This window comes from Balearica regulorum, chromosome 3, assembly GCF_011004875.1.
Source record: "Balearica regulorum gibbericeps isolate bBalReg1 chromosome 3, bBalReg1.pri, whole genome shotgun sequence".
In the NCBI taxonomy this organism is placed as follows: Eukaryota; Metazoa; Chordata; class Aves; order Gruiformes; family Gruidae; genus Balearica; species Balearica regulorum.
The window spans coordinates 122063438-122085229 of NC_046186.1; the positions used below are offsets into that span (position 1 = coordinate 122063438).

The 21792-nt window shown below is 41.7% G+C and overlaps 1 protein-coding gene across 7 annotated transcripts in view; it reads left to right on the forward strand.

Annotated features, from left to right (window-relative positions):
- Window positions 1-977: 977 nt before the first annotated feature.
- XPO1 (exportin 1) overlaps window positions 978-21792 on the forward strand; it is a 38154-nt gene continuing 17339 nt past the window's right edge. The window contains exons 1-5 of one of the 7 annotated variants that reach the window (XM_075749825.1): window positions 978-1134; window positions 1837-1892; window positions 5779-5910; window positions 9566-9667; window positions 13559-13631. In XM_075749825.1, coding sequence (XP_075605940.1) covers window positions 5785-5910; window positions 9566-9667; window positions 13559-13631 — 301 coding nt within the window. In that variant the 5' untranslated portion in view covers window positions 978-1134; window positions 1837-1892; window positions 5779-5784. Of the gene's footprint in view, window positions 1391-1735; window positions 1893-2511; window positions 2692-5778; window positions 5911-9565; window positions 9668-10865; window positions 10930-13558; window positions 13632-21792 lie in introns of those variants that run through there. The other 6 variants (XM_075749828.1, XM_075749824.1, XM_075749823.1 and 3 more) reach the window with 6 other exon arrangements.

Consider the following 21792-nt stretch of genomic DNA (forward strand, 5'->3'; position numbering starts at 1 on the left):
CTGCCTGAACCACACCTTGGAAGGCAGCTGTGAGAGATGGAGGAACACAGCTGCTGCAGCAAGCTGGATACCCCACGAATACAGGCACTGTAGAAGAGGCAGGATACACCATCTTTTAAACCTACACAGACCTCAGCAGAGGGAACAGAACTGGCTACCTGGGTCAGAGGTGGGCCAGCACCCACCCCTCACATCCACAGAGCCCACTCTTCACAGCTGAGCACTCAGCCTCAGGACACCAAAACAGCAACTCATCCATGTGCTCAGCACCCACACCGCTGACCACCCCCACCCCAGAGAAGGAGACCTGTGAGGTAAGGCCCACCATTACCACACAACCCCACAACACCAGCGCCCCCTCAGGCAACTATCCTTACCTCCTCCCCCCCCCCCCCCCCCCCCCCCCCCCAATTCATCACTGCATTCCCACCGAAACAGCCCCTCAGCAGCTACGGGTCACAGCCCGAAGGAGAGGAAAGCCGTTTTACCTCAAGGGCCAGACACCCCCCCCCGGAATTCCCCCCGCCCCAGGCAGGAGCCCACAGCTCCCAGTGGCCAGCCGGCCGCCCCTGCCTGCGAACGAACTAGCCTCCCCGCCGCGCGCGCTCTTCCCCTCAGCAGCCCTAAAAGCCGCGCTCAGGCACGCGCGTCACGCCGAGCCGCTGACCAACCAGAGCACAGCAACACCTGCGCCCGCGGTTTGCGAACTAAAGGCGGGTCCGTCTTTGAGCGACGGCTCGGCCTATCAGCCAACAGCAGCTGGCCCGTCCGTCCCCGTCCCCCCCTTCTACGCGCAAAACTCTGCTGGAGAGGGGGCGGATCCCCTCAATCTTATCCCCCCCCCCCGCGGCCTCTCGTTCCCTCCGCCCCTCCGAGGCGCGCAACGGACCGACAGGTCATTCACCCAATAAGCGCGGAGGTCGCTTGCGCGGCTGTATGGCTCGGGACCAATGGGAGCGGCGGCTGGGCGGAGGCTCGAGGTTTCCAAACGCTCCGCGGCGCCATGGGCTGAAAACTAAACCGAGATGGAATCTCCCAGTCTGAACCGGTTTGAGCCGGTTCCGAGTCTGTGGCATTAGGAGGGGGAGACGCGCCGCGCTCAGTCCCTGCTACCATCGCTGCCTCCGCCGCCGTGTGTGTGACCTGCTCGTAGGGGAGCCCGCAGGGGGAACCGCCGGCGTAGCTGAGGGGGGCAAAGTTTAGTGCGGAGCCGGGGGGGGGTGGGAATGGGGGTGAACTGAGCGCCGGCCAGGCCTAGGGGAGGGCGGCAGCAACAGGAGTAGCCAGAAACCCAGCCGCACGGGCCCGGGCCTGGGCAGCCAGCGACGCGGGAGAGAGAGAGCCAGGGCCCCGCCGAGCCGGAGCTGGGGCAGCCAGGGCCACGAGGAAGGTAGAAGTTTCCTCCCTCCCCCCCCCCCCCGCCCCTACCAGGGGCCTTGGGAGGCCGGACCCCCACGCCGACCCCCTTCCCCCCCCCCCTCCCCTCCCCTTCCCTGACCGAGAGGAGGGAAGCGCCCCCCGTCTCCTGCGCGCCCGGCGGCGGGCGGCCTCGCTCCTGGGCTGAGGGGAAGGCGCGGAGCCGTGCGCTGAGGGGAGCGCCCGCCCGGGGGCCGCAGGCGCGTAGTGCAGTCAGGCCAGGGCACGCTTGCTCGGGGGTAGTGCGGGGAGGAGAGGAGTGGCGCTAATAATACATACCCGACAGGGAGGAGGGTGCCCTCGTCTTCCCCCCCCTCCCCTTTTTTTTTTTTTTTTTTTAAATTTTTTTTGAGGGTTATTTTTGGTCGTCTTTTTTTATTTTCTTTTTTTTTTTTTTTTTTTTTTTTGGCGTGCGGTTAGAAACTTCGCTCACCCACCCCTACTTTTTGAAGGAAGAGGTTGTAAGAAACACCTAGGTAAGTAAGCGCTCGGGTTGCGGGGAGGAAGGAGGCCCGGGGCGGGAGGTTGTTGCGATGAGTAAGGCGGTGGGGGGCAAAAGGGGAGCGCTCGGGAGAAGGTGCGGGGGAGCGGGAGGGGTACGGCCGTGCATGTGCCTGTGCGGAGGGCGCAGAGTCTTGGCTGTGGAAGCGGAGGCGCAGCGGGCTCGGGGGAGAAACCCTGAGGAGCGGGGGTGTACGTTTAAAATGGGATTTGGGGTGCAAGCATCCTAGGCCTGGCCGAGCGGAGCGCAGAGGCTACCACGGATGCTGGGGCTGCGGGGAAGGCGGCAGGGGGGGGCCGGGAGCCGCTGCTGGGGCGCACGGCGGGAGCCTGCCCCCTCGTTACGGGGGGGGGGGTGGGGGGGGCCGGGGGGGCGAACGGGCTGGGGGGGAGGGGTTGGGATCGGGTAGGGGCAAAACGAGGGACATAATCTGTAAATTATTAGGAGTGGAAGTTTCCAGAAATATTTTTGTGTGTCTGTGCAGCAGTATTGAAACGTCCGCCTGGATCACGTGGGGGCCCTGTATAGAGCGCAGGGCTGGAGCCGAGGGAGGGAGCCGAGGGAGGGAGGGGCTGCGCCGCCGCGGGCCCGCCGCGCTCCGCAGGGCCCCGGCCCGCCCGCCCGCCCGCCCGGGGCACCGCCGCTCCTTCCTCCGCCGAAGCGGTTTTCGGCCTCCCCCTCCCCGCCTCCATGAGCCGGGGCGCTGCCCGTTGGAGGAAGCAGCGCGGCCGTGGGGTTTTTGCGGCGGGAGCCGGGGAAGGCCTCCGCGTTGGGTGGGTGTGAGTTATTTCGGGGGCGCTCCGTATCGGGCGCGGCCGTGCCGAAAAATGAATGCTCTGAGGTGTCGGGCAGATGTTTGGGAAGCGTTGTTGTTTAATGTCGTACGGGGGCACACGTGTGTAAAGTAGTGAGGGAAGGAATCGTTTCGTTTTGATTGCTGCTGTGCTCAGTGTAAACGCGAATGCGGTTGTGATGCGCTCCGTTTCGTATCGTGCAGGCTGGAGGAATTTACAAGTGATGCAAGTAATTCGTTGCAAGAGGCTGGTGGGGTGGTAATTGCGTTCAGTAGTGGGATTGCGTGCTTAGGAATGGGGCAGAGTGACTCTCCTGGGTTTTTGGTTTTTCTTTTTATAAATCGCTGCCCCCAATGAGCTTTTAAGTAGCTGGGTTGAAGGCCCTCTGGGGTTCATTGTGAATACTCGACATTTCTTACTATTAAAAGGTATGCTTTTATTCCTGTGCACTGTATGCTTAAATGAATCAAGTATATCATAATAAGCTAACTGTTATGTTAAACTGAAAGGTCCAGGGTCATCAAGAGCTGGGGTAACGATGTAAACAGTGCTGTAAATGCAGTTCTTTTGACCTTCGGTAGATGTCAGATTCTTGCTATGTTGTAGTCCAGATTTTTTTTTTTTAACTTTTTTGTTTCTGTTTCCCCATTTATTGGCAGTGCTGAAGAATTGGCTAGTGGTGGTGCTCTTAGAGCTGAGGCTTAAACCTGTTCAGGGGTTCAGGCACGATGGGGGGAAAGAATATACGAGTATAGTAAATCAAAGATTATAAGCTTCATGTGGGTGCACTGTTAGGAGTAGGTAATCGAGTTGATTGCAGTTGGTATTGACCACAAAGCCGCCATTTCTGTTTTTCAGTTTGCGAGTAGGTAGGTCATTTTGAAGATAATGCTGGGAGTGGCAAAGGGCCCTATTCAAAACATTTCCTTTCTGTTTCCATGTGGTTAATAACTTCTTGGTCACGTGGCTTCTCGTTTGCGCTCTTACGGCTGCGTTAAAAACCACCGAAGGAGGCTTAAATCTGAAATGAATGGCCTTACCTGAGGAACGACTGATTTATGACATTTATCGTAGTTTGCAAAGAGCTTTCCCGGCTCACGGTTCAGCCATGGAGGCCAGATGTGAACAAAAAGGGGCGTGCCTGAAAGCACGCGTGTCTGGTGGGAGTATTAACTGCTCTAAGCTGAAGAGTATATTAATTGGCACAATTCCCTTCTAGTAGTGCTGCTCGCTGCTGCTCTGCCAGATGAAATTTTGAAGTGTTCTTCTGAGTTAAAAGAACGGAATCGACCTTTCCTGCTTTTTTGTTTCTTGCTTCCATGCTTAACGTTGTAATTTTGAAAACTTTAGAGTTGGGGCAGGAAAGGATGGATGTGTGGTGTGTTAGTTTTAACATCGAGTAGAAACAGAAATAAATTATTTCCTTCTGGTTTTCCAGGTAGTTATTGTAAAAAGGCTGACTGGATATTGAGTTCGAGCCCTCGATATGGCTATGTTAGCATAGTAACACCAACTGAATGAGGTTTTTTTAACTTCAAAATACAATTAAAATGTTTGGTTTTTTGAAAATATCTTTCTGTATAGAAGCAAATGAAATTGCTTGACACTACTTGTGTAATGCAAACGTGCATTTCTAAACAAAAGATTTTCCTTGTCTGTATGCTACTGTAGGACTTTCACTTAATTAGTAATTAGTTGGGTAGAGGCACAGGTTTGTCTTGCTCTTTACTTTTGAGCATGACTTAAATACGTAAGGCATAAAACGAATTCATACTTGCACAGGAAGTTACTTGGAGCAGATCTGACTTCTAGGCCATTCTAAAGAAGGGGTTGGCTGGGTGTACAGGGAGGTGTTTCTGGAAGAGTTTTTCAGGTTGTATCTTTCTGAGTATGCAGGTAGCTGTAGGGTAACTTTTTGAGTGATCTTGCAGTTGTCCAGATTTCTGGCTATTTCTCAAGGGGAGCAGTTTTATCTGAAACTTGTGGCTTTATGGAAGATTATGAAAAGGAGGGTGAATGGCAGGAGAGCTGCTGTAGAGAAGAGGGAAGGAATATGTGTTACAGTTGCCAGTGATGGTGAGAAGAGGGCAATAAACTCGATGGGGCGCTTCCAACGTGGGGGGTGGTGTGAACAAGGTAGAGTATAATTTACCCTCCACAATTCTGTGGTTCCTGGCTTATTTTTCTGTGTTTCACGATTGCCTTTATCTTGTACCAGGCTCTGGCTGGTAAGCATCTTACATGCACGCCCACAATCACACCCCACCTGACTTCCTTTGCATAATATTGAGGCTGCTATATCTAGGACAAAGAGTTAATGCATGTGTCGTTGGTTTTACGGGACCTGAAACCTCCAGTAGAATTCCATTTCAGTCTGAAGTGATCTAATGTGGTACACGGAGTGACCTGCTGACTTAACAGTCCCCTTCATCCTCTCAAAGTGCCTTCAGTCAACTTTCTTGGTTTCAATGGTAATTTTTCACTTGCATGTAGGTAACTTGTTTTTTCCCCAAATATTTGAGAAATGCCTTGTGGCTAATTTCTTCCTGTGTATGTAGATCACATTTCACTTCCATAACAATTGTTTAAAAGCTTTTAGAACTGATCTTCTAAATGTGCATGTTGGCCTTGGAAACTCAGTTCGCCTGAGATTGCTAGTATGGGTTTTGGTTGTAGTGGTACTAGGTATTTCTACCAGCAAACCTACTGGTTTTACGTGAGTTTAGGGACTGGTAGGGGTTGATACCTGCTTCTATATAAGTTTTAGCTTGCTGATAATAAAGCCCATTGACTAGTCAGACTGTTATTATGTATTATACCTACTGAAGACCCTGAAAGTTGAGTTGGGGTAGTGATGTGTGATTTTTTTTTTTTTCCTTTTCCAGAAAGATTTTGTCCTGCTACTTGCTCAGCAATTGAAGGAGTGTTGTATTCAGTGCTATCTAGTACTGCTAGCATAGCTCATCTCATTCAAATGAGATCCTTAAGTTGAAGCGCTTGGTTTACAGCTATATCTAATAATAATTTCTTACTAATTGATCAAATTTTTATTTATTTATTTTGCAGTAATCTATGCCAGCAATTATGACAATGTTAGCAGACCATGCAGCTCGTCAGCTGCTGGATTTTAACCAGAAACTGGATATCAATCTCTTGGACAATGTGGTGAACTGCTTGTACCATGGAGAAGGCGCGCAGGTAACGTGGACTTAGAACTTACGTTTATGGACCGTGTTTAACCTTACAACGAATCAGTTCAGCAAAATGAATTCACTTCAATAAAAATCAGTAACTTTAGTGAATTTACTCTGCTAGTGACTGGAATATCACTGGTAGTTCACATGCTCTGATTTAAAGTCAGGCCTCATGTAATGAATGTTGAAATGACACTTGGAAAAATGTTAGTTTAGTGTGCGTTGGTTTCTAGCATGCCTTCTGCTGTTGAAAGGTATGAGCAAGTACAATTTGGTAAGGGCACTTCTGCTTGCAACTTAGTTCCTCAGGAAGGTCTGAATTACCTGTTGTTTATTATCATGGACGGGATTATGAAGCCATAAATTTAATGTTGGTTTCACTGAAAGATAGTATTTAAAAGAAAAACCTTAATGATGTTCTTACTGTATTGGTACGTATGAAGAAGCATGTCACGCATATTTAAGAGAAGAGTTTGTCCTTGGTTGTGTCTAGGATTTTTTTTCCCCCCCATTACTGTTTGTCTGCACAGGTTCTTCTTCTACTCTTTTCTTTGGACTTAGCGCAGATTGTGAAGTCTTTAAGTTTAAATTGGTGCAATGTTCGCATATATTGTCTTGAAGGTGATTCTTGTATTGCTTTTATCTATTTCTTGAACTATGGAAAGATGACTTAAATGTTGAAAGCAAGTATTGCCACAAGGGTGTTGGCATAGTTCCTCTTCTCAGAAACTTTAATTGTTCATGCTTAACAAATTGGGACTTTCAGTGTCAGGCATCTCTCTGATATTCTTGCACAACAATAAATAGTGAATTAAAATGAGACAAAGTAGCTGATGCTTTTCTGTTCCTTCCAGCTGTTAGAATAAACAATAATATACTTGCTTATATTTGTTTTGTGTATATCTAAAAAAAAAAAAAGCTTTTGTAAGGCTTACTAATATGATTTCCTACAAGTTCTGAACTACCTTGCTGTTTTTTGAAATATTTGCATTTTGAGTTTCTTAAATTCAAATAGTTACTAGCTGTAGTTTTTTAGTGATCATATGACAGAAAACTGCTTGTAGCTTTTGGCTTAAAAGTAGGGACTTCTGAATGCTTGTTTTGTGATATGTTTGTTTACTGTACTGCCTTACAAAATAGGTGGTACTTACAGTATTGTTTGGTTTGAAGGGAGTTAAAAAAGTTGGGAGGGTTTATAAGGAGAATAGAGGATTAACACTAAGTACAATGATCGAGTTGCTATTGTTCTGGTATTGTGAGGAGTTGCCTCACTTAAACCAGCTGGATATAGTTTTTGGTATTTAGGAATTAATGCAATAAGAAGCAAGAAGTCAAGAGGCGATCTTAACTGGCAAAAGTGAATTATCATATAAACGTATAAATACATGTACTATTATGTGTCGCACTAAAATAGCAAACCAAATTTTTGGTTTTTTCCAAAGTTGAAGACACATTTCAGTGAATCTGTGAGCTCTTACCTCTTCCAAGGAGTTCAAAAGTTCCTGCAGGAAAAAAAGGCTTCTCTATGGAGTCTTGACAGCTCAAATCATGACTTAAGGGGTGACTGGAATAATAGAGGTTGAGGAAACTAAACATTAAAATTGGGAGATTAACAGTGGTTTGCCTGGAATAGATGAGGGTAGTGTGGAGAAAAGGTTTAGAATGCAGCCTGGATGGCCCATGCTGAACTTGCTTTCAGATTTCACCTGTCTCCTCCTCCTGCTTAATTCTTATCTCTGCTTGCAAAACTCTTATCTGCAGATCTGTATTAGGCAAGAAAGAAGCTCTTTTCTGTCCTAGACTCTTAGAATTTTTTCTGTTCTTAGCTTTTTCTGGTACACTTCTGTGAAAAAGAACACCCCCAGTCCAACACATTGCTAAGGAGACTTGAGACAATTTAGATGTTTACCTGTGCTCATCCAAGACTCTTAATTCCATTGGTCTGTTAGACCTTCACATGTTCAGAAGGGTTATTTGCCAACTCATTTGCTTCTTGGTAGCAACAACACAGGCTTTGGTCTTGATTAAGGCTTACTGTTAAATTTATGCTGTTTCTAGTAAACTACAGGAATTGATGTCCAGAAAAGGGGTTAGTGAGTATGTGAGCACACTCTTCTTCAGTGCTTGGGAGAAGAATATTTGGCATCTGTACTTTGGTGTTGAAACTTGGTCCTGCGATATGCCACCAGTATTGCAAGCACTAAGGAGGCCGATATAAAAACACACCCAGGTTGAACCTGGAACTAATACAGCTATTCTTTCCCTCTTACACTAAACTGCATCAAAGTGCTGATTGATTTTTTTTTTTGTAAGCTCTGATGTCATACTGTGAGAATATGGTTGTACTGCTTTTGGCCTTTGTGTAGTGTTTCTCCATATCGAATCTGCAGGGACTTGCTAGTCAAAGTCAGTATCAGACTGGGAATTGCTCCACTATGATAATTATATTATTTAGGGATGCCAGTATTAAACAGATATTTTAGATATCCTTGCTCCTTACTGTTGTAACTTTGAATTTTAATTTGGTAAATCCCATACCAAATTTGTCTCTTTCTTGTGTTATATGTATATAGGGTTTGGGTCTTGATGGGCTTTGTGTTACTGAAAATACATGTTTTCTTATACCAGTGGGTGGGTGATTACCTCAAGTATGTTCTTCTAGCAGACTAGAAATCTGCGTAGCTGTAGTAAGTTCTAGCTGGTGAAGTTAATCCTAAAGTAAAGCTTTAACTGCTTTGTAATTCCATTGAATTGGCTCTGCAGCGCAGTGAAAGAATGAACTGAGTCCTGTTAATTGTGATGTAAAATGTTCATATTCTTGGTAAGACAGTGTCCAATGCTTGAAGATGATACTGTTTGCAGCGAGATTTGTCAGTACACTGCATTTTTGGAAATAGCTAACATCATTGGGCTCCATGAAAAAAGGCTCATGGACATCCAGGCTTTTGAAAAGGATAGCTAAAATGAATTCAGCTATTTCAGTGTGTAGTTACTTCAGATGAGGTTTTGCAAGTTACTGAAACCATAGTATCTACTGCAGTAATTGGTAATGTCAGTCCCAAGGAAGAACAAACCATTAATGTGACCAACTCCCTTCCTCCCCCCTAGTTTGTATTATTGTTTTGTGAGCTGTTAGATACATCAAGGGATTCCTCAGGAGTAGGATTGGAGACTTCTAATGCTCTGCTCTGTGGTTCTTCAAACTAAAATCAACAACTTTGCAGCATGATGCAGTACTCCTTAAAGCTGGCATCTTACACAAATGCTTCCAGCAGAACTAGGAAGTTGGGGAGTCCTTGAATGATATTTTATCTAGATAACTTTCCTGAATGGGAGAAAACCTCGTTCCCTGGTATGTTTTCCCTATAACGTGTGCTGTTTCTATATGTTCACTGCTGGTCTAGCTGAATCATTCAGTATGGAAGAGTGCAAGGAAGTAAATTATTGTCTTGCATCAATGCGGTTTTGGAGTTTGGTTATTAATAAACTTTAACTGTCATGCAGAAGGAGGCTTAAGGGACTTGTTGCTCCTAATTGAGTTCTGCATAACTCTTAGATAAGTGATTTAAACGTGTTATATATTAATGTCTTCACTGATGGTGTATGTTTTCTTAAATAATCTAATACCAATACTTCTTTTTATTCAAACTTGCTTTTAGCAAAGAATGGCACAGGAAGTCTTGACTCACTTAAAAGAACATCCTGATGCGTGGACAAGAGTTGATACTATCTTGGAATTCTCTCAGAACATGAATACCAAAGTAAGCAAATTAACTTTTATTTATTTGGTTTTCCTCTTTCTTCCATTCATAAACTTTGAGGAAGGTATCTCATTTTTAGCCACAGACTTTCTTGATTCAAACTACATTTTTTTATTGTCTTGTTCCCAAAGTTGGCTTTAAACAAGAACTGTAAATGGACAAAATATTTAAACCTCCTTTTACATCAACAAGCTTCTTTCTCCTTTTAAAAAAAAACAAAAACAACTGAATTGGAAATGCAGGTTTTTGTTTGTTTTTTTTCAAGGCACATACAAGCATAATGCCAGTTCCAAAGATTGGTGTGTGTCTGTATACATCTGAGTAATCAAATGCTCCTAGAGCCACATTTTGTCCTTGGGTAAGTGCTTGGCTGTTTTTTATCATAATGAGAGCCATGTGCACGTAACTGAGGAGAGAATTTGTCCCTGGGTGTATTAAAGACAAAATAGAAACCTTATTAGGCCAAGATTTTGAGCAATGAATGAAAGTTAAGCACCCCAAACTCTTTGTAGTATGAGATTAGTCTTTAATATGCAGAACACACTTGCTTTGTACTGCTGTTTTAAATCCATCCATCATGGTAGAGACTAAAAGGGGCAGCATTCATTATTTTTTTCCTGCAATGCTTGACTTCTGAAGTTTGAACCAAAAAGCTGATCGAAATGTGTTTTTGCTGTCTTAAGTTGGTGATTATTATCTCAAATAAGTGACATGCATGCTTTTTCTGCTTGATACACACTTGTGTTCGAACAGAAAATAATCGTGTTTGGATGGCTTCTGAAATCAGGCAGTATTTGTGAAACAGTTCCATTTTTTTCATTGCTCTCTGAAGTTTAGGGGAAAACAGTTTAAAGAACTTCCTCAAAGTGCTAACCTTTAAGTAACAGTGTTTGCCTGTTTGCTTGCCTGGTAAACTTTGCTTTTTATACTGACAGACATTACTAATGTTTAAGTTGATTTATCAACAGTATTTTTAAAAACTCAAAATTTGTCTTGTGAAAAATGAGATGATTAGAGGAACAGAAAGAAAGCAACAGGTAAAGAATTCTTCAATTTACATAAATTGCAAATGATTTGGTGCTAAATTTATGCACTATGACATTTGGCTTTTATGCAATCATATTTTTTCTTTAATTAAAGCTGTTAACACTACCTGATATTAATCATAATGTTCCATTATGTTGATTGCTTGTAATAGGAAGAAAAGGGGTGTCTTCCTGTGCAACTGACACAGCTAGGCTTTGACGGCAGGCCTCCACAAGGTCTACCCTTTTGATTCCCTTTAACTGAATTCTGTTCATCAATTGTTTTTGTTTCTTGGGAGGTGGGAGGGAAAGGGATTCGGTGCATAGAATAAGTAATAAGGGTACCATAGACATTTCTACCATAGGGATCATTTCATGCTTTTTTTTCAGTCTTTGCTGTTACCTGTCCCTCATCTTCATAACTGGGCAGTGAATTGCTATTAGACAATTAGAAATAAGCAAACCAAGAGCAAATGAGTTTTGAAGGGCTTCCTCGTGCAGAGTTTAAATGTGTTCGCATACACTGTCGCAATAGTTGATTAAAAAGTACACTTCTGATAGTTCAGCTGGCAAAAGTTGTAGTTGGTGTCAGTGACTGTGGGGGAGGGGCGTGGTGTATCTCATTATCAGGGAAATACCAAAAAATAGAACCATCAAATCGAATGAAGCTTAAAATAAGAAAAAACCCAAACCAGAAAGCCCCTTCGCAGAGTGTTCAGGCAGGCTGATGAAGCCTTGAAACGTGGTATGGCAAGAAGGTCGTATAGGTGAAGACTGTATACAGTGATTTTATTATTGCTGCTGTTTCATTGCATGTGTGTGTGTGAGGAAAAAATGAATGTTACTAGTACTGAGGAAGAGATGAACAAGACATAGGGCAGAATTGAAGTCACATCTGTACAAAAGAATGAGTAGAAACCTAGAGAGCATGAACCTCTTCACAGATTAAGATACGTGAATCTGAACTGGATATTAGAGCAGATAACGAGGGATAGGTGTGGCAAATTGCTAGAGGTGTCTGTCCTTTTCTTTGACTCAGAGGAAATCTTAAGGTGGAGGGGAGGCTGTAAAGATGAGATGTGTCCTTAGCTTATGTCAGGATTTTCAGTTAGGTTCTATTTGGTCATCTAGTGCTTCTGTAATATGAAACTAGACTTGGCATTCTGGTCTTAAAAGCTAAATAAGTTGACTTGCAGAAAAAAGTTTGGAAGCAAAACTGACATTTTTGGTTAGCTGTTATCTGAAAGGGCTATTAATATGTGTGCCTGTAGAATCTAGAAATTTAACAAGAGTTTAGATCTGCTTCAGGGAAGTTAGCACTGTCTGATACCAATGTTTATACTTTGAACGTTGTTTGAAGCTTTTGTAAGTATATTTTGGTTTGTGAGCCTGGATCAGTTGCAGATGGTGTCTATAAATCTATAGCAGTGGCTGGAATTGCTTCCTGTGAAGCATTTTGCGTAAGAACGTTTTCATACCTTTTCCTTTATGAATATTTCCTTGATTTCATTTAGCTTTTATGTTACATAATGGAGTTAGTTTATGGATTAAAATCTAGTTGATAAACTGCTGCTGCTGACCAGGGAGACAAAAATCCCCTGCCAACTTTGTGTTAATGCATAATTTTTCTTGGTACCCAAGATTTTGGAAAGTGACAGAATATTTTTGCAAATGCAGGATGTACACGTGAAGCTTGTGGGAACTTGGGTGGGATAAAGAAGCAAAGGGATATAGGTTATGTTAAGATGAGAACAGCAAAAATGGCATTTTAAGACAATGTAGTTTGGGACAGTCTACATTGTGGTTTTTAATTAAACTGAAGTTTATGTGATCCCTTTGGTTGAAATGCTAATGATCCTACTTTGTATAACAACTAACCATTTTAAAGAGGAACTCTTATTCTCAGCCAAACTTTTAACTGTGAAAACTTGAGTTTACCTTTCAGGCATTGACATGATATTTTTTCTTCCTAATCCACTGCAGATAATGTAAACGCAAAACTCCTGGTCCCCTTTTCTCTCCTGTCTATTCATGCTAATGGGGTTTTACCTATTAAAAGTTCTTCGATCATACCATCGCAAACTTCTTTTCCCTGTTACTGTGAGTTGGCAGTAGGGACAAATGGGCAGAGGGACTGGCCTTACCGATTACTTTGCAAACGTAACGGTTTCGGGTAAGAACATAGGAAGGAATTCCTGAAAGGTAAAAGGATTTCCAAGAGCTTATTCACATTTTCATTATTCTTTGACTGAGCACAAAAGTTCATCTTTAAATAGTAGAAATAGCTGCCATATTGGGGTGGGTATTGAAATGAAATAAACCTGTGGGTTGTCTTGCTGTTCCTAAAGTAACACACCAGTGAAGTTTGGGAAATACATTTTTTTAGAAAGTGCCAGTGTCAGGACGTGCGATACTAAGACAAAAATTTTTTTTTTTTCCAGCTCTTAGAGGAACGATAGGAAGCTTGAGACCATCCAAGCTGCTAAATATTTTAGGAGCCTGGTTGTGTTAATACTTGAACATATGAGCAGTCATTTATGATGCAAATTCATATCTGGCTGCTACTTTCTCTTCTCCAGATAGCCAAAATTGTCTGCCAGAGGGCCTTTTATTTTTCTTTTTTTTTCCCCCCTCCTGGTGTGAGCATGATCAAACAGCAGGACTTAGTATAGCGAAGAATAAAACAAGAAAAAAAAATGCATGAAACCTCAGTAAATGGGTGAATAGACATATATTTAATAAAAATTGTTAGTTTAATAATCTTGAAGTCTTAGATGTTAAGTGTGAATGTCTGATTGAATGAGAGTCCTGAAAGTTCGTTAGTCCTACAGTAATGTACTCACATTTTGTTCTTCTCCAATTTCAGTATTATGGACTGCAAATCTTGGAAAATGTGATAAAAACAAGATGGAAGATTCTTCCAAGGAACCAGTGTGAAGGTAGGGAGGGATTTTTGTCTTTTCCTCTTAACTTTGTGTATTAACTGAGATTTAGACTGTCAGGCCCTATGTAAGTAATTTTCAGCTTCAAATACGTTTAGGCTAGTAACTTTTCGTCGTGTAGTGAGACCATCTTTGCGTTTCTGAACGATGAGACTGTGTCTTTCCCTTTTGTGATAATGGTCTCGGTGGGATGGTGAGCACCTGAAATTCTGTAAATGTCTGGGAAGGTAAAAGGTGTGGCTGATAGTTTTAATACATCGTCACTTAAGTGTTGCACTTACAGGTCGAATGTATCTGAAGAGGTCTAACCCTAGGCAGCTTCTGAAGTTAGCTCCTGGCTTTGAGGTAGAGGTTTTGATTCTCTGTACTTGGCACGGGAGGGTGCTGTGTATGCAGCCCCTCCAGTAAGCTGTCATTTTTTCTGGTAGACTGTGGTCCATCTGGTAGCGTTGTGTAGTTGTATGTGACTTTTTTTAAATTGTAAGCAGTCATAATTATTTAAAAATGGAAACACTAAGTAAATGCAGTCATTCATTATTTGAGGCAGTGAGATACTATAGAGTCTGCTTTAACTCATGTAAGTGTATATGCAGCTAGGTTGCTGTAAGTGCAGTGTAGGCCAAGCCTCCGTCTTCTGTCCTTGCGAGGAATCTGGAAATCTTAAAATGAATGCTGTGTTTTGGTTTTTTTCCCTCTGTCCCTTATAGCTTGCAATGTGTGTTGGATTATAGACATTAGCTATAGTAAATGGAGATACCTCTATGGTACAGCATTGTTCGTGTCGCTTTCTGTCAAGTCATGATAAATTAGGCTTCAAAATATTAAGTATAACTACTTCAAATTCTTGATTTTGAATGTTGTCACCATTCTATACTCAGCTTTTTAGTAAAAGCTGGTTTTAGAACTCATTAAAGTTATTTCAGATTTCTGTGTTCTGCTGCAAGCTTTTATTAACAATGCTAAGATATGCTTTAAATTTTTACTGCCAGTGCTTAGGTTCTGAAACTAGATTGATAATAAATGTTGATGAAAACAAATGTTAGAGGGTGACTTCTGCATTTTTGTGATGATTATTCTTGTTGCCTTCCCCCCCCACCCCTTCCAACTACAGGTTGACAGATAAAGCATAGCTCTCTCCCTTTATCTGAGAGAAAGAAGAAAGTAAGGAGTCAGTAGTAGTCAGTTACTTGGCTTACTACTGCCTTCTGGTGAAGGGAGGTGTAGTAGAATAGGAGATGTCACAGAGGTAGACTTACTTGATGATTTGAAACGGAACAGATGCAAATACAGAATTCAGTAATTACAAGTCTTAAAAATACACACTTTTAATTCATAGAATAGATGATAAATAGTGGTGGTAGGCTGAGGATGCTGGCTGTGCAGTGGGTCATGTTATCTCATCTGTTCTTGAGATGCCAAGGTACTTGGCTGAAATGAATTGTGGAACTGATCTTTTTGAGTTGGTGTGTTAGATTTTTTTTTTTTGTTACTTCACCGTTCGCAGGCATGGTGGTACTATTTGGCTGTTTGCTGTCACCTGAGAAGATGCAATAACTGTAGCTCGATGCAGTGTTAGATTTTTTTTTTGTTACTTCACCGTTCGCAGGCATGGTGGTACTATTTGGCTGTTTGCTGTCACCTGAGAAGATGCAATAACTGTAGCTCGATGCATTACAATGCAAAATAAAGTTACTGTCTGTAGTTGTGCCATCAATTCCTAAGTATTAACTATTCTTATTTTTCTTGACTTTTGTACTTCTGAAGACTCCAGAGGGGAAAAAAACCAACAATCCTTCATCCTATCTTTAGTGCAATCTTATTTTTAAAATATTTTCCCTTTCACAGAGCCAAACTAAAATTGTGAGATTGACTTTTATCCTCACGTTTTAGGGGAATTGAATTAGGTGGCTTTTACTCATCTGGTTTCTCCTCTACGTGAATAGAAGAGGAGCCAAATGGGTTTAGTGTACCATGGCATTTGATCTGTCTTGGCCTTGGTGGTGTAGGAGGAAGAATCGATGTTTCATCTCTAATCCAGTTTCATCTGGTCTGTGGTGGTGGCTGGTTTTTTATTTTTTTTGGCTGACTATACTGGCTGGTACAAAAGAATTGCTCCAGAGCTCATTCAGATGGTTTGATTACCTGGGAGATAAGATGACTGGTTAAATTGAGGTTTCCTTGATTCCGACTCCAGTCATTCCTTTAGTTGACAGGATTTTCCTGTTTGAAGTCTAACTAGTAAAATATGGGTGCAGGAAACTGAAACTCAATGGAACAAAGTAATGCTTAGTAACAAAGCAATTCATGCAGGTTATCAGTTATTTTACCTTATATCTTTATAAAATTTAACATGTCTAATTTGACTTGTGTAGTAAATACAGCTAACAAATCTTACTTTTGATTAAGATGACACCAAATCCATTTATGACAAAGTATTGTTTTCCCTTTGCAGCAATAGCAGTGCTTAAAAGTTGAAGTGAGCAGACCTGAATTGAGCTGTCAGTGAATGAAAAAGTTTGTGAAACAACTTGCCTGAAGATTCTTGGAGAAATAAAATGATGCCATTAATTACAGAGCCTGAGCTATAACTTTTTTTGAGATTTTAATTTTTTTTTTCCCCCTAGCTGTACCTCAAATTGCACATCAGGATGACTTGTTTGGCCTTGCAATTAGCTAGGGTTTTGTTATCGCTTCTGTGTGAATGCTGGGAGGTTTTAGCTTCCAGCCTGGAATTCCAAATGCAAGTAGGAAAATAAGTTTTCTTCAGATGTGTTCTTTGGACTTGAAACTCTGTTTGTAAATCTGCTTTTATTTTAAAACAGCTGATAGTTTTGAGCTCTTGTGGCCCTGGTTCCTTTTAACTTGTAAAAAGCTTTTCTGTTCCTCAGGTGTCACTGATTTTGAAGGTTGAGAATTGTAAGTGCTCTTGGAAAGTTCATCTGTATCTTCCCATAATTCTAAAATGGGAATTGGGCAAAACAATTTACATTTCTAATACTTACATGATTGCTTTTTCTTGTTCTTGAATTTTTTGTTTGCTTTTGGAGTTAGCAGTTTGAACTAATTGCTGACCTGATTATCTAGATAAAAGTGGAATTTATGGAACACAGAACTGGTAAAATTCGATTAAATGAGATGCCTGGCCCGCATGTTCAGTTTTCAGACACGTTTAGCCATAGACCATAGCAATGGGTTAGACATGCTCTTTGTAAATGTTATTTAGTCTTTAAGAGAATGCTTTGGATTGCTCTTACACGTATACAAATGATGTCACGTGGCTTTCATTGAAACCGTACTGAGGCTGCTTTAGTGGAAGGCAGGTGGCGTATTCCAGAACATCCCATACAGTGGTGAGCTTGGCTTATTTCCAGAGTATTGTACTATCATTCTCAAGTAAAAATTCTCAGTTTGAGGTGATGCTAAATTGCTTTAAACTCTGATACTCTGTAGAGTTGACTGTTTAATAATGCTTATGAAGGATGTCATTTGATTAAAGTGCTGTAGTCTCAATAGGATTTTCTCTTAGTGTGAAAACCTGCCTAGAAATAAAGGCTTCTTGCTCTTCCAATTCAGTGATACGTTTCATTAACCCTGCAATGTGAAATGAAATTCTGTTCCCGTGAACAGAGCGAGCTTGTCTGGAGTGTTTTTGAGTTGAAATGGATAAGCACTTCTTCATTATGAAACCTGAATTGCTTGTACAACTTTCTCATTTTGAAAGGGGAAGAGAAAAAGAGAGAGATGTGGTTTAGTGGCTCACAGGAAGGTCCTAGAGTTTAAGTATAAAGCTTTTGATGTAGTGGAAGCTGCTTGTAGGAGATGTGGGTTTTGGTGGTGGTGTTTTTTTTTCTTTCCTGTGGAGTGATTAGATACTTTAATGGAAATTTCTGGCCTACTTCCTGAAGAGGTGTTGGCTGATTCTCTGTGTAATGAGGGGAGAACGAGCTACATGGCACTTCTCCGTGTGGTGGAAGACAAGCTCTATGCCCTTTTAAAGAACTTTTTGAACTCTTTTTCAGCAGGGGGGGGGAAAATAATAGATTGATCGGGTTCACCATGAATGGGGAAAGATGATTTGTGGGACAATATGGGAAAGCATTGTTTCTTAAGCCTAAAAATGAGATGGTATTTTGACCACGTTTTGGGGCTACTTAAACAGTTCAGTGTAAGTGTGTAGGCATACAAACATCTCTGGAGGGGTCAGCTCAGCTTTAGGATGTGAAATTCGAATTTTAGTTAGAAAATAATGTTAGTTTGCAGAGTTACATTGTCCGCCTGCTTCACTTATGCCTCTTACTCTTTAATACAAGCAGAGTATTTGTTAATTTTAGTAAACTAGTGTAAACTTGCATCTGCAGCATCAGTTATGATGATTTTCAGTGCTTGTTAAATGTTTGTTCTCTGCAACTTCATAAAAGAATGTGCTTGGATGTCTTAGGTACAAGTGGTTTTGTCTACAGGTGTGTTACTGGTTGACTATGCATTCATGGTAACATATTCAGTCACAATAGGAACTCCTCTGAGCTCAGGTTGCACAGCGTAGGTGAGATGTAATTGCTTCTAAAAGCATATCCAACGATTGAACTGTAGGATGTCTCACTTCTCAAGTTTAGACTGGAGAACTTACTAATGCTGGATAATGTGATGTTCTTCTGTGCCTGTTGAGCTCTAACGATTGCATTGCTTGGGTCACCTGTAAAAATACTTCAGAAAGTGTTTCAGTTTTACTGTAGAGAGGAGCAGCTTTCTTGTGAGGACTCCAATATCTAATGTTCATCCAGAAACTTTCTAAAAGGCCTTGAATTAACATCCCTGCTCTATCCTCCTTTCTTTTGTACTTTGTACAAAAGTACTTTTTGTACTTTGCTTACCAGAAAATACTAACTGTGGCATTAGTCCAGGCCTGATGATGATGATGTCCAGCCTTTCTGGTAATTAGAACATCTTTTGATGTTGCAGCTAGGTTGATCTACTACTTAGCTGTTGTGGATAAAGGTATTCCTCACCTGTGTGCTTTTTGATGTCTTTGAGCCAGTACTAGTGCTTCTCTGGGCCTTTAGTGAGCTGGTTCAGGGAGCAAAGCTGGCAGAAGATAGTTCCAAAACAGTTTTAAAACTCTGGAATTTTTTTGGTAACTCCATTTTTCTACTAGCTCAGCCCCTGAACAAGTTCCTGAGCAGGTGCTAGGACTGCCAGCGCTATCTTGATTAAAGTTTTGGAATGGGAAAACAGAATCTACTCCCTTTGGTCACAGGTTGTCATGAGATCAGCGTAGTTGTGATGTCAGATGGTCTGTGAAGGATGTTACATGTGTCCTGAGTATTGTGGTGGTTTTGTTTTTTTTTTTTTCTTCTGTTTTATTGGAAGGTGTGTTTTCCAGGAATGTCTATCTCTTCCTGTTTGGCTCAACGAAGGGTCTGAACTTGGCAGTTGTGTTGTTTCTGTCTTCAAAACTTGTTCAGCTGCTCCTGTGATTGAAGTACACCTTCTAGGCAGTGGTGGTGTGGCTTGTGCATGTCCTGTGCCTGCATCTTTAAAATAACACTTCCTTTTAAGTTCTCAAAACACACTGAGTTTAGCAAATCCAGTGGACTGCTACCCTTGGAACAGTTTTTTGGACAGATTCTCTTGAAAAATGGTAACTAGCCTATATGTTGCTTTTTGCCAGAGTATAAAGTTGAAGTATATTTGTTTTACTGAGAATTATCATTCCTGTGGAACGATAAATGAGCTACTAAATATGGAGCAGAAACTATAATACTTCAGTTAAAAAAAAAAAAAAGCTAGAAAATGCCATTAAGCCAAAAAAAAAAAAAGGCAGCATTAGAGAATCGGATAGCTGCTGCTTTGAAGGGATTAAGAATATGACCTTGTTCACTGCATGGAGGACCTTAGAAGCCTGCAGCAGGATGTGTGAAAACCAGCAAACTTTAGGTTGTGTTTTGAGCTGTGGTCGCTCTTTTTTTTTTAATGGAGAGGCTTTGGAGCAGAGTTGCTGTTTTTCATCTGCTGATCTCAAGGCCAGATGGATGGTAGTATAGCATTCAAGTTGTAACCGAACACCATAATACTATTGATGCAGCAAGATGGAAAATATGTTGCTTTGGAGTCAGAAGTCTAAGAGCAATACTCACTTTTAATTCCTTTTTGAAATGCAAAGAATTGCAACAGCAGGTTTCCCTTAGTGGTTTGCAGACAGTTACTGTAGTTTAGCTTCTGGCACTGCAAACCTATTTCCCTACTGTTTTGGGGGCTTTCATCTCTCATTTGTGAATGATTGTAAATGCTTCAGCATGGTGTGTGTTTTTATCTTTAAAATACTAGGACAGGCCTATGGTGTCAGACTGATGCTGGTGCTTGGTAATAACTCTTAGCCAGTGACTGAGAGTGATACTTATTTTTGTTAATGACTAGTCTTCTGGAGTAGTGTGGATTGATCCCAGTTGATAATGATGAATAGTTTCATTTGTAATTGGAACTACCTGTAGAACAGCTAGTATGTATCTAATGGCTCCAAGCCTGCACCTACTTTCTCTAGATTTCATGAGAATGCAATTACCAGACTGTTTCTTCTAATCCAGTTGCTCAGGCCTGAAATAAAAAAAAAAAAAAAAGAAAATTACTAATTCTGGTAAAGCCTTAGGAACATTTTAAAAATTAGAATAGTGGCTAGGGGGAAACAAAATGTCTTGTGTCTTCAACCTAAGGTGTTCTTGGTAATGACAACTTTTTCTAAAATCTTCAATGTACATATTTTGTCTCTGTGAGTCAGTTGACTCTCTTGTTGAAGAAATGATTGAAACCAGATTTTGGGTTCATGTAGTTGAATAGCAAAACATACACCTGTTCTAAAACCTCACTTTGACAAGAAAACGCTTGCCCAGTTTGAAAGTGTTTAGTCACCGATGTGCTCAGATCGATCTTTGTGTCAAAGCGATGTTGAATTATTAGTAGTGTTCATCCAGTTCCTGACTCCAGATCCTCTGTGCGTGCCTCTTCTTGAAGCCAGGTGGTTTTGTACAGGATGGGTTTAGATCTGTATATTGTGGTGAAAAGTGACTTGGAAAAGCCATTGTTTCCATGTCTTCCGTAATGGTTAGGTTCATAGTGAGGAGGAGCTGAGGATTAATTAGGTGGCAATGTGAAACTTTAGGCGGTATAACTTGCTACAGTGTTGGGTTTTTTTTTTGTGGTGGAGCTGAAAACTCTGAAGTCATTTAAAAACATTTGTAGAAGAAACACAACAAAACGAGTGATGTAAATACAATCCGTGCCGCTAGTTGACAAATTGTTAATTTAAGCAAAAGCAATAAACCAGAGTTTACTGAGAGTTTTGTAATCCATAGCATCCGTGTGTGCTATAAAAGCACAGTAGTCCAAATCCAAGTGCATCATACTGTATTGGTGAATAAAGTTTTAAGTTTTGTTCTTGTAAGATTGTGCAGGGAAAACTTTGTTAAGCTCTGGCACGGCGTTTCACTTTAAATGCTGTGCATAGGAATTCCTGTGTTGAAAGTAAACTGCAGCATCTGTGAACTCTTAGATACGTTGAAGGTGATGTATCACAGCTTTCCGTGCAATTCTAGCTAACTTGGCAGTAAAGCTGGAGTCATGCTTAGAAAGCTCTATTTATTCTCGGAGTTGACTTTTTATTAATAAAGCATTAGTTGAAGATGATGGAGGGCTCTCTCGTTGGTATTTTATTTTGCCATTGTAAACGTTTGGCTGAGGCAGTAAGTAATATATCTGCCAACTTTGGAGGAGGTGGGTATGATCTGAAATGGGTACGTAATGGGTACAACTACATTTCCCTGAGAGCGCTCTACAGCAGCGTTTGTAAGTACCTATCGCAACACATGGCAGGGTCTGGACAGGGTTGGATGCCATCTTTCCATCTTCAGCCTAATGCAGCGCTGTGCAGTGCTACCAACACAGGGTTTGATTTGGTGCAAGTTACTACAAGTACACTCTAATCCTTAGTCTGTTTTCCTTTTGTTTTATTGGAATAGCTTAAGCATAAAGCCATTTTGTATATCTGAAATATCCTCTTGCAGAATGGATAGAAAGGTGGATTATTTTTTTTCCCATATAGCATGCAAGTCAAGAGGGATGCTCACTGACAGATGCATATATGTTCCTTGGAAGTGTTTCTTTTTAA